Source organism: Orbicella faveolata, unplaced genomic scaffold (assembly GCF_042242905.1).
Source record: "Orbicella faveolata isolate gen_17 unplaced genomic scaffold, um_ofav_v1 contig_12, whole genome shotgun sequence".
In the NCBI taxonomy this organism is placed as follows: domain Eukaryota; kingdom Metazoa; phylum Cnidaria; class Anthozoa; order Scleractinia; family Merulinidae; genus Orbicella; species Orbicella faveolata.
This window is the reverse complement of record NW_028301539.1, coordinates 25,744,183-25,756,790: the sequence shown is the minus strand read 5'-3', so window position 1 is coordinate 25,756,790 and position 12,608 is coordinate 25,744,183. Positions and strand designations below refer to the sequence as shown.

Below are 12,608 nucleotides of genomic sequence, written 5' to 3'. Positions count from 1 at the left end.
TTCACTGTCACACAATAAAAAATAAAATCAAAAACCATTCAGTGGATAAATTCAAGAAATTGTGATATTATAGAAGATAAATAAAGAAGACATTTCGTCAAGTTTAAGGTGTGTGCGCTGTCGCAAAGTTGAGATATTCGTCGAAATGTTCTGCGCAAATTTACAAAGCCTAATATGGAGCCGCCATGTTGGTGTTCCTCTGTGGGACACCAATATAGCTGCCGGAAAATAGTGTTAACATTTGGAACTTAGGACACTGATTAATATAACTGCACTGAACACACAAACATTTAAACAAGCACTTTTCCAAATACTTCAATGTCTTAAATGGCTAAAAATCACCAGGTAAATACATGGTTTTCAACAAACGCGATCACAGCTTTTTGTCACGCACCGCCATAACTCTAAAAACATCAGATCGAGGTTGGTCTTGATGCGGACGTCTCGGAAAACAGACTTCCGTTCGAGAGTCCATCTATAAATAACTTGACCAGGAGTCTCCCTCATTTTCTCTTGAGCACATATAAGGGGGTACCCCCCCCCCGGGATATTTCCCTCTATTAAAGATTCTATGACGTGAACAGAATAACAACGTAATATGAACAAGTTGAATCTCTTAGGAATACACCACTGCTTTCGGAAACCGAAACATTCCGTACAGAGCTATAAATAAAATTCAATTCATAACAAAATAAATAATAATTCGTTTTTGTTATTGCGCTCAGTGGTTTTGAGCAGCGAGCTCGTCGATTTCGGCTATTTTGCATCACTTAACCTAGGATGCTTTTCTCAGTTCGCGTTCTGCATCGATGTAAACTTGGCATTTATCATAATGGCGAGTGCTGGAAAATCGAAAATATCATCGCACTCAAGATAGTACGTATACCGGGCAATTAACTCGTTACTTAACTAAAGATATCATAACATAAAGTTTTGGTCACCTACTTAGGATACAAATGTTGTCACCGAGTTACTAGATTGTTTTCCAGTTTCAGCTATAAGACTATTTTTTATTAACGTTGCAATTATTATTATTAGGTTATTTTCCTACATTTGTTTGATTTCTTTAATTTACACATCTCATTTTGGTATGTGTTAGTTATATCATTACCACACATTTCTCTTAGCTAAATTAATCCACTCCCTGGCCTTATTAGGTTTAGAGCTTGATTATTCTATTATTATACATTGAACTCACTATCTCTTTTCTGATTGGCCAAAAGCGCACAGTGAATTTTCGAAATCAACGCCTGTGACGTCATCTAGCTGCAGATTATACAATAATCACGTCAAGGACACTCAAGGTCACGGGTTATCATGTCATGTATGACCGCGGTGCATGATTTCTAAGGATAATCATGTCAAGTTCGCACGCTTTCTGTTGCTTGCCGTCAGTGAAGAAGCAAACACATGACTTCCTTTTCTTCTTCTCGTTCAATGTATAATAAACCAGTTATTAGATTCGGTTTTTGTGATATCCAGAATAATCAAGGTCTCGGTGAGGGTTATCAGCCTCATCCTTCGGTTTCAACTAATAACCCCTACCTCGACCTTGATTATTCTAGACATCATCTAAACCGCATCCAATAATTGTTTACAATCTGTAATAAATTGGCAACTACTTGGTCAGCAAATTCAACTGACTTAGCTGGTTAATCTAAGCAACAACACTTGCAAGTTCTCAAGTCAATTAAGAACTGGTTTCGTCCAGATATTTAATGCGCAATAACCTTACGTTGTTACTTCCCATTATTTCCTTGTTACGGAGAGGTAAATCTGCAACACGTCTTTCTCGCTGTGGTCGATTCCGAAAAAGTGCAAGTACAGCTGATCTGTATTCTGGCTTGCGGATAGCGTATAATATAGGATTTACGAGGTGGTTGGCGTAATAAAAAGCCAACATTACATTAAATAAATGAAAATACTCTGAAAAGGACAAGTCCTTCTTTACTTCACTGCTAAAAACCGAACGTAATATAATAAATGGCAGGTATAGCAGTAAAGATACAACAGTCACAATCAACAATGTCATGGTCAGTTTTCTTTCTCTACTGGCTGCACCATGGCGTTGAAGCTGCGCTCCCCAACGGACTTTAATAACAATGGACACGTAAGAAACAAAAATAATCAAAAGGCACAACCCAATAAATGAAATCAATAAGAAATAACGCGTGGAAGGTTCTCCATATTGAACAAGAAGGGCATGGCCAATTACCACGAAGCTGGTTGTAACCCAAACAACGGCAATTATTATTCCGTACACCGATTTCTTCAGCAAGCGATGCATGAACGGGCGATATGTCGCGTACATCCGTTCTAAAGCAATAATGGTGATGTTTGATAAAGAACTAATAGGGAAAAACTGGGAGGATGTATCTGGTATATCATTTGCCCAACCTTCATTTAAATGCGAGTTCCATACATCACAAAATGTTCCAACCGAATAAAACAGACCATACATAACAAATCCTCCAGCCAACATATCTATGACCGCCAAATTTATCAACAGATGCGTGCTTGGCATGGGGAAATCAGGTTTTTTTATAAAAACAATTATCGCACAGAGGTTGATTGTTATTATAGCAATAGACTCAACTAAGCCTACAGTCATCCAGGGTATGCACTCAGATAAAGATAACTTCTCAAAGTGGTGGTCAAAAGACGTCTCAAAGCTGTGTTCAGACATCTTGAAGCTCTATTCTCTTTTTGTATGGCTGTTCGAAGTAATTACCCGTCTGTCTGTGGAGAGAAGCGAATTCTTGTTTTAAAGATCTTCTACTACCTGTATAAGACAGGCAACTGACAGGAATTGAACTTAGCTCACATCAACGTGTAGATTATATTACTTATCATTTTATTATTTGCAGATTATGTTGGTTATACAGCCCGACACCTTCATCAACGCATTGACGAACACGAGTATTCGGCCATCGGTAAACACCTTTTAGAAGTGCACGGTGACAAAAATCTTCTTAATGAGGGCCAATTTCTTGTTCTCAAGAAGTGCCAGGGGAAATTTGACTGCCTCGTTTACGAAATGCTATTCATCAAAGAACTAAGGCCTAACCTTAACACTCAGAGTGACTCCTTCAGTGCTAAACTCTTTGTTCACCTTATAGCATATTTCTATGTTACCTTTCTTTTTAATGAACCATTGTTTTTCTCGTGTTTATAAAATATTCATACTGGTTTTCTTTTACTTGATAATAACGTCCGACAACGTCCGACAACGTTTTTAAGAAAAGTTTTTTCGCAGTTTTTTATAGCTAAACTGCTTTGAAAAAGTCGCCTCTTTTTAATAATAATAATCATAATAATTTATTAATTTATATTGCGCGGTTGTGAACATGGAAATTACATGCTTAAACGCCTGTAGAAACTCAGGGATTTTATCAATCGAGATAATTTTTTCGCTGTAGTAATCAAGGAAACTACTAAATTTTATTAAATGAAAAAAATTTGGGGGGGTTAGTGGCGCTTTAACATTCAATGATCAAAAGCGCGTTACAATATTAAAATATGCTAAATATATGTACATAAACTAAATTTAACAATAATAAAGTAATTCAAACGTTAAAGGCTAAGAGCTAACTTAAAAATAAATGTTTTAAGAAAAGATTTAAAAGTTAAAATACAATCAATATTGGGCAGGCTTACTGGGAGTGCGTTCCACAGTGTAGACGTAGCTACACTAAAAGATCTATCACCAAAAGGTTTTTTTTCGTTTTCCCGGCTGGATGTAATAGAATAGTGCCTGAATTAGAGTGCAGTGAATAGACAATCATTTGTCTAGCTTCGATTCGTCCTCCTTATTCGCACAGATCTCTAAACTCATTTATTTTCGCGGCATTTGCGCGGCATTTTTCTGGCTCCACAATATTAAGCAAATAAGTAAATTTTTAGCTAGAGATAAATTAGAAATGGTTCTGCATGCTTTCGTCACAAGCAGAATTGACTATTGCAATGGACTTCTTTATGGACTTTCAGATTGTGAAATAACTAAACTGCAGGGAGTACAGAACGCAGCAGCTAGCTTACTAACTTCGAGCCGCAAATATGACCATATTACGCTTGTTTCGCAAAAATTACACTGGTTGCCTTTTAGGTAAAGAATACATTTTAAAATTTCACGGAAAACCGTCGATTCTACATATCCTTTTAATCGATTTAAAGAGGAGGGATTCTCTCGAAAAACAAGTGCAAGTTTTCGCCTTCTAAAGATTTATAAACATATCACACCTTCTCAGAGAGATATGTCAATTCAAAATGCCGCCAGCCAATGGAATAACATGTACAGAACCCCTAGCGTTCACAGTATGGAAAGTTGAGCTTCGCAGTAAAGCAATCGCGTTTCACGGTCACGTTTTAGGCCGGTGGTCAACAATATAGGGCAAAACGGGGAAAAGCGATGCGCAACAAAACAAAAAGAAACCGAGGAGCAATTGCTGAAGCGTGATTACAAGAAGGCACTCTTGACGGACATGAAATCTCAAATTGAAAGTATTTGATATAGGATCTCTGCATCAACCCATATGCCGCGAAAAGGTCGCTGAGGAGTACATGCCTTGAAGGTTTATTAAACCTCTTTTTCCCAATAACTCGCGCTCGTTTTAATCTTTTACTTTCATTTTTTGGAAAATGCAACTTGAATAATGAACTTTAATTTGGTTGAAAAAAAGAAAACTTGGAAAAAGTAGCCCCGCGAAGGTTTGGAGTAACCTTAAGTATTTAATATTTGGTCTACTCGTCGGCTGCAAGACAAACACATTTGTAGCTCTATTTTCTCTAGTGCTGTAAACTGTTCGGTTATAGTAACATTTTTTTAAAAAAATTTTTCCCCAGTTTTAAGATCCCCCGAATATCGGCTCGTTGCCTCTCAGCGATCGCAATTGAATACAGGTTTTCTATAAAACCAGCTAACGTCAGGAATTCTTTAAAACGTATCCTTTGATAGCTATCGGATCTTCTCCGCCAGGAGCTCCGATAGTTAAGCAGTTTTTTTTATTTTAATCTAACAGTTTAATACATATTTGACTTACCTTAACTGAGCAAAAAGATGTTGATGCTTCCTATCCTTGTCGATGTAGCATCGACAAGGTTGTTGTTCTCGGCAAGCTTTCCAGTGTTCCTTAAATAAATGCAAATAAACCAGCTGGAAACACTCGATTAAAGGAGAAAAGAAAAAGACATTTCATATAAAATAAACAGGTCGACTATGGGGCGACTATATTACTTGGCCATTATTTTGCTAAATTTTATGTTATTTATAAATCACAAGCGATGTGACATTGCGATTTATATATTTATAAACCGCAAGCAACCAACGTACCTTTCCGATTTATAAATCACAACCAACGTAAATGTGTGATACGTAAATCCCAAGCTGCGTAAACTGTGCAAATCCGCTGCGATATATCAATCGCAAATATCTGCGATATGTTAATATTTGCGCTTAGTGCCTGGGGGTGCAAAGGGTCGTGGCACCAGGGTCCCCCATAGCGAGTTGGTGGCCCGAAAGAGGGTTTAGGTGCTTGGACGGTTGCCACCGAAATTGCTACCGCAGTGAGGCCCTTTGCACCGAGTCACACCGACGAAAACCGGTGGAGTAAGAGGTAAGGAAAGGAACGGGTAAAAAAAGAGGAGGGGGAGGGAGGGGCGAAAATGAGCAGGTTAAACCCGGTGGACGGCAGTTACGCGTACAGACCAAGTCCCCCCAACGGAACTTGTGGCGAGAGCGAGGTTGAAACGAGCCGAGGCCTGGGCGCAGGCCCCTCCTTTTTTCTCCGTTCCTTTCTTTACCTGTAACTCCACCTGTTTTCGTCAGTGTGACTCGGTGCAAAGGGCCTCGCTGGGGTAGCAGGATTCGGCTGGCAGATTTGCGATTTATATGTGGCACATGTGCGATAAATATCGCGCACCTTCGATATCATATCGCACCAGATTTGCACATTTTCACTGCATGTGATATATAAATCACACATTTACGTTGGCTGTGGTTTGTAAATCGCAAAGACACATCGCTTGTGATTTATAAATCGCAAGGTTAAGTCACTTGCGATTTATAAATCGCGAAGGCATGTTGCGTACTTTTTGTAAATCACGCAGGTCCTTGAAATTGTGATTTATGAATAACAAGCGCAGTAAAATTGAGATTTACTAAATAACATGAAATTTAGAAAAATATTAGCCAAATAATATTTTTACACTTAGCGCCCCAAAGTCGACGTAACGGCCACCTGTCCACAACGACCACTTCTCTACAACGTCCACTTGTTTTTGTTCCCGGCGGACGGTTCATTCATTCATTCATTGTTATTTTAATCTTTCTATAACGGCCACCTCTCCACAAACGCAACGGCCACTAAAGCGCGTCCCAGCTGCCCAAAAAACCTCTCGTCAACAGCCCTTTTAACCAGTGACTGACGAAAGGTGATAGATCTTTTGTGGCAGCTGCACCCTCATTATGGAATAAGCTACCACTAAACATCAGAAAAACAGACAATTTTATAACTTTTAAATCTCTTTTAAAACCATAGTTATTCAAAGAGGCTTACAGTATAAACTGACATAAATAATGATATTGGAACAATGTTTATAATGATGATAGATGGAGACAATCTTTTACGTTATTTAATTCTTTTGTTCTTCTAACTTATTTTATCACTCATTGTGATGCATTTTTTGTTTCGATGAAAATATGATTAGAATTGGGATTATTATTTTCATTTAATTTTTTTGTTTGTGAATAGTCCTATGATATAAATAATTTTGAAAAGCGCCTGTGATCATATCCGCATCGTAACATGTGGGTATAAAAGTGCCATCATCATTATTATTATTATTATTATTATTATTATTATTATTAAATATTTCTGAATTTTTAATAGATTTACCAGATTTAAGTTTGTATGAAAAAGTGCTCAATAAAGTTTTTTTATTTTAAAAAACATATTATTATTGTTATCAATATTATTATTATTATTATTATTATTATGTAAATTGTTACTTATATTTTTAAATTTTTGACATTCTTTTAAAGAGTTATCTTTTGTATATTATTTTGTATATTAAACGTGTTGGATTTTTTAAATTATAATTAATATTATTGTTATTATTATTGTTATGATTAATGTTATTGTTGTTATTGTTGTTGTTGTTGTTATTATTATTATTATTATACAAAACCCCATTTTGAATTGTAAAATGTCAGGAAACTTGATCCATACCGCGCGTCGTTGGTCTCTGATTTTGCTACGTTTTATTGATCTATTTTGATTGTGCTAGTTATTTACATGCTACACTAAGCATTTTTTTTAAACATAAAAATGTCGAACCCCAAGAATAAAATGTATAATATTACACCCGAGGTTCGACTGTATTATAATTACGCACTATCACGTTTCTCGTATTTCAGTAAGTTATAGGGAAAACTTCGGCCTCCAACTATGAATCAACTATGCTTCATCGGATCAGGAAACCATCAACGGGATCTTAAAACCCAAATACTTAAATACAACCAAAGACACCGTTGATGGTCTGCTGCTGATCGATGTTGAAGTCGAGGCTTACGAACGTAATCAATTTGCCAAACTTAGTATTTAAACCATAATAATTCAAATCCTTCTTTCTCCTCGCAGACTTCACTCCATCAATGGGCTCCTTTATACCTCCAAATGATCATATACACTAAAGCTCACAAAAGGGACCACTGATGGTCCAGTGCAGTGGCACATTTGATGCTTTCTATCTTTGTCAAAGACACGTGGTAGAATCAGCTAGCGAGGTTGTTGTTTTCGGTAAGTGTTTCGAATGCAAATAAATTACGTCTCATGTAAAATTAACGGGTCAACGTAAAGGCTTTGCGTATGTCAAGAAAACAGCTTTTCAAGTTGTTACCTGCGAAAGCCATTCTATAACAAGTCTGCAGGGTTAATTTTTCAGTGAAATGTTTTGAATCGACAAAGCGCTGACTTTTAAATTATCATTACGTGGATGAATAATCTTATAAAATGGACTGTGATTGTGAAAAACAGTATATATTCTTATTGTAGAACAGTATTTTAAGTTAGTTACATGTAAAAATGTCCACAAAAAAGGAAATGCATAGGATAAAGAAAAGCAGGAGCGCCTAGCTTTTGAAAACTACTGATTGATTATTCAAGGAAATGTAATAATGAAAATATCTACACGTTTTGCGTTTGTGGCAGGTAATTGAATCACGTTATAGCTTTATCAACAGAGCAAGACGCACACACGTTTTCTATTTAGTTTAGCTAGGCAGGTAAAGCCAGTTAAGGTTACTACTGACTTTCAAAGGGCAAGGTTTGTTAACATGTGGAAAAGAGTTTCTTTGCTCTTTGTATAGCCAAAACACTTATTTATAGCAAAGTTAATGAGGGGAATGGTTATGAAATCCAACAAAGTTCTTTTTACGCTGTATGTTTTTGTTCGCTTTTTTGGGCCTTGACCGTGCTCAGACCACAACAGTTGTTTACTTCTGACTGACTATAAGTTTAACTTAATCAATTTAACATCTGGTTTTATCTGGGGACTTGAAATACAAAGATTTGCATCACCTGTTTATATCGAAAGAGTTATGCGTTTTTGTGTCGCTTAAAGGAAGATCAGTAAATCTTGGAATGACGGTCTGTAAACAAAGTTATTTTGAGTTTTTTGAAAAGACAGAGAGAGAAGTGGATAGTATGTGATAAGAAACACGGGGCGGATAAAACAAGGAAAGACGAAGAATCCTTCCATGAAAACAAGAAGCACGAACTCACGCTAACGACAAAGGCTCATGGTTTAACCAACCTCACAAACAGATTGAACGTACAATGCTACAACAAAAGCATACCCTAGTGGGTGCGCGTTTTGCTCCGGGTCACCTGTTGATCGCCGCTCTCTTAGTCGGTTTCCCTTTGCTTTTTTCTGGTTCGCTGACTCACAACACCTTCCGTTAGATCTCAATTTTTCCCTTACTGCAAATCACTTTGACTGCGAAATTGTATTCCCCTGTGAATTATAATGAGTTATTGTTATTGGGACTGTCTTTTGGAGTGACAAGATTGTGTTCCATTGGTCGGCGACATGGCCGCGCTGATAACATCTTTGATGTGCTGTATCCTGGATGTCATGAGGTTGACAAACTTTATAATTCGAAACCTTGGGCTTTTTTTGCCTGGATTCCCTTACCTTAGGCTAATTAATAGGATACGTTGATTTGATGGATTTTTATGAAACTTGGCCAAAATCTCCTTCGATTATCAATGCGCCAAAGCGTTTGAAGCGTTTTTTGGATATTTCTAAGACTTCCTCTCTTAGACCTTCTCATGTGACGACGATCGGCAAATACACCATTCGCGAAGGTTAATATTGGTTTTCTCAGTGGCCAATAGGAATATCAAAAGATGCTCTCTCCCTTTTTCTGTCCAACACCTACTGATTGACACTATGTATTTTGTTTGGTCGTACATGCGAACAAACAAAGCATGTGATTCAGTTAAAAAAAACCAGATGGAAATGGTTTTATGAAACCCAACAAGTTCTTTGTTGTAAGTTTTTGTTTGCTTTTTTGGCTTTGACCGTGCACAAAACACAACTGAAGTTGTCTACTTCTGATTGAGGAACAAGCCAATAGAAGCGCTTTGGTTACGTGTTTCATGCATATAGTGCGACAGCGCCGCTAAACAAACGATTGTACTCTATGACAGTAGTGTACCTTCCAACATAAACACAGCCATCTTTGTTTGCTCCTTTGATGCTTGCGGGGCTTCATTATTAGAAAACATTGTCAGTTTAGCATTAGAATGGTTATTGAGCTCGCTAACCAATTTATTCTGATTCTAAATTTATTAGAGTTATACAAGAGCGGATGTTCTCCCTGGCCAAAAGGACTCGCCAGTGGACCCAAGTTGAAAACTTGGGTCTACTTGCGACTCCGTTTGGCCAGGCCTTGTCTCATGAGGAGCTTTACCCTGTAAAAAACTTCTGTCCGGGAGGTCCTTTAATCTTGTACACGACTTGTCATCCCACGCCAGGAAACGTAGCATGAAACGGCCGGGACCCAATACGTGTTTTATTTGTCACGCAGTTTTGCCTTTGTGATCAGTTTTTTACATTTTCGCACACAATAGGTCTTTACTAGATATCTTGCCAAATTTCAGTCTATTACGACAGAAGCATATGACCTAGAATCAAGGTGATATAATTCTGATTACGATTAGAGAACTCACGTTTTTTGGAGAGAATTTACTTCCGAGAATTTACGACCGCCATTAATTTTCCTTGTTCAAAGGCTTGGTTGAGAATTGGAGTAAATGACGACATTAATATTTACTCAAAAACACCACACGGGTTGAAATTATAATAACAATTTTGTAGAAAATTGCACAAATATAAGAGCCAAAGTTTTTGTTATTCTTTATGCGAATTATTGTTCTAATTGTTATTATAAATTTAGATGAAACACTTTTCCGAATAACGAGCGAATGAAAAACCGCACAGACCTAAATCTTGGCGATTTGTATTTTTGATGGCGTGACTCTACAAACCAGGCATTGAGCTATTGTTATCTCTTGAACAGAATATTAACCTCGCGCTCTGGCTTATTCTGTTTTACTTGGGTAGTCAGCTCTTTATTGGGCTGTTGTTTTCTGTCGAGCAGAATATTAGGGCTGGTGAATGGTAAATGTGAGACTGCGAGAAGGCGAGAATAGCGTTTCCCAAATGACGTCATTTGACCCGCAATCTTGGATCCACCATCTTGGATTTTACTATTTTCTTAAAAAGTCAGGAAACAATGGAAATTAATACAAAATCAAGCCACAATGCTTACGAATGTACAAATTGGCGAATTTCTGGCATTTGATGAAGAAAACTGAAAAAATACAGAGTTATGTCAACTAAATTGAACTTTGGTCAAACCTACATGAAATTTGCGCTTACCATGGCAACGCCAAAAATGATGGACACACAATTGACATATAATGGCATCCACCCCACTCCCGCCTCTCCCCTTGTAGGTCCGAGGGTTAAACTTAAATTACAAAATTACAACTTGCATTACCCGCCTATTACGTAGGCTAATCGAAACGGGCATTGTAATAAACGTAATGAACTAATAATAGTTCTCACTAAAGCTGCCCCCGTTTTTCTTTTTTGCTGATTGTATGTAATAAAAATGTTACAAAAAGAATACAATTAAATTAACCAACATAATAAGTGATAAGTTGGACAAATTATGAAAAGAATTGTGAAAAGGGGAAGTTATAATAAATACAGTCATAAGATACAATAATTATGGGTATTCACTTTCAAGACCAGGGCATGGACGTAAACATAATCATCCTCAATTCCAAGCTCTGTGAGGAGCAATTTATGAATTTGTCTTTTAAACAGCCTTTTCGTAAGTTTACTCTAATCAGAATGTAAGCAATTCCATAATCCTATGCTAGAACTAAAAAAAGACTTAAAATTTGAGTTCAATCTCGCAGCGTTATCATATTGATTCCTTGCAGCAGAGAATCGAGTATTATATAGACGAACGTTAGCTGAGCGAGACCCATGGTGTTTGAGAAGGACCATTAGCCACCCCTCATCGAGGGATTAAAGCCACTGAAGCTCTCAAGACTCACTGTACCTCTTGGCATAAGCGGGTTAGCCGACCAGTAGCTATCCAGCACATTTATCACATAATTACTGCTAATGTCTCCGAATGAGAGAGCAAGTTCTTGGGCAGTGGTTAAATATTTAAGAAAAATGCGTTGTTTTTCTTAATTTAAAATCAAGAGACCTGTTTCAATGATAAAGGCTAGAAAATAAGAAACAAAACAACAATAACAAATTTCCCACCTTTCCTCGGAATTTTTGACATCCCAAGATGGATTAGAACGCGATATCAATTACTTTCTGCAAGTATCAAGACACTTCACCAGACTCTCTTATAATTTATGCGCTTCCGTGAGGTGGCAGCCTTTTGCAATATGTATGATGTGCACATTTAAAGCATTCCTACCCGTTAGTATAGTTACATTGACTACCAGACTATTATTTTACCTAGTGGGCGCGTTTATTTTCTCATCTTTCACATGGGATAAAGAGATTGTATGCGAGTCCGAGATATTAAACGAATTCGAGTTGATTGGTCATTACTATACCCACCTGCTGGTTAGTAGAATATTCTTTTTTGGAATTGCCAGTCTTTTTTAATATGTATTACTTGCGCATTGAAAGGATTCCCACACGTTAACATAGTTACATCGACTACGACAGAGTAGGCGCAGCTACACTTAACGATCTATCACAAAAAGATTTTTTCATTTTCCCTGCTGGATGTAATAAGATAGTGCCTGAATTAGAGCGCAGTGAATAGCGCGCGTGCTTTCTTACATTAACTAAATCGCTAATATAAGCTGGTGCCATACCATTTAGTGATTTAAAAGTTAAAAGTAGATTTGTTTTTTGTTATTTGTGTTCTTTTTTTTCTGTTTGGCGCGCTGATATTTTCTAATCTCCCTAAGGTTAAAAACAGGTAAGATGGTATTCCATTCACTCGTGCCGAACAGTTATTTGCTTACATATTTTTATTTGAATAAGGAACCCTGTTTTGG

At 37.1% G+C, this 12,608-nt stretch overlaps 1 protein-coding gene across 1 annotated transcript; it reads right to left on the bottom strand.

The window, feature by feature from the left end:
* Window positions 1-1,557: 1,557 nt before the first annotated feature.
* On the bottom strand, window positions 1,558-5,312 carry LOC149117340 (uncharacterized). Its single transcript, XM_089279378.1, has 2 exons — window positions 5,040-5,312; window positions 1,558-2,739 (listed from the first exon to the last, which is right to left on the bottom strand). The coding sequence occupies exon 2, from the start codon at window positions 2,684-2,686 to the stop codon at window positions 1,691-1,693; it is 996 nt and encodes a 331-aa protein (XP_089135504.1). The 5' UTR covers window positions 2,687-2,739; window positions 5,040-5,312; the 3' UTR covers window positions 1,558-1,690.
* Window positions 5,313-12,608: the final 7,296 nt, after the last annotated feature.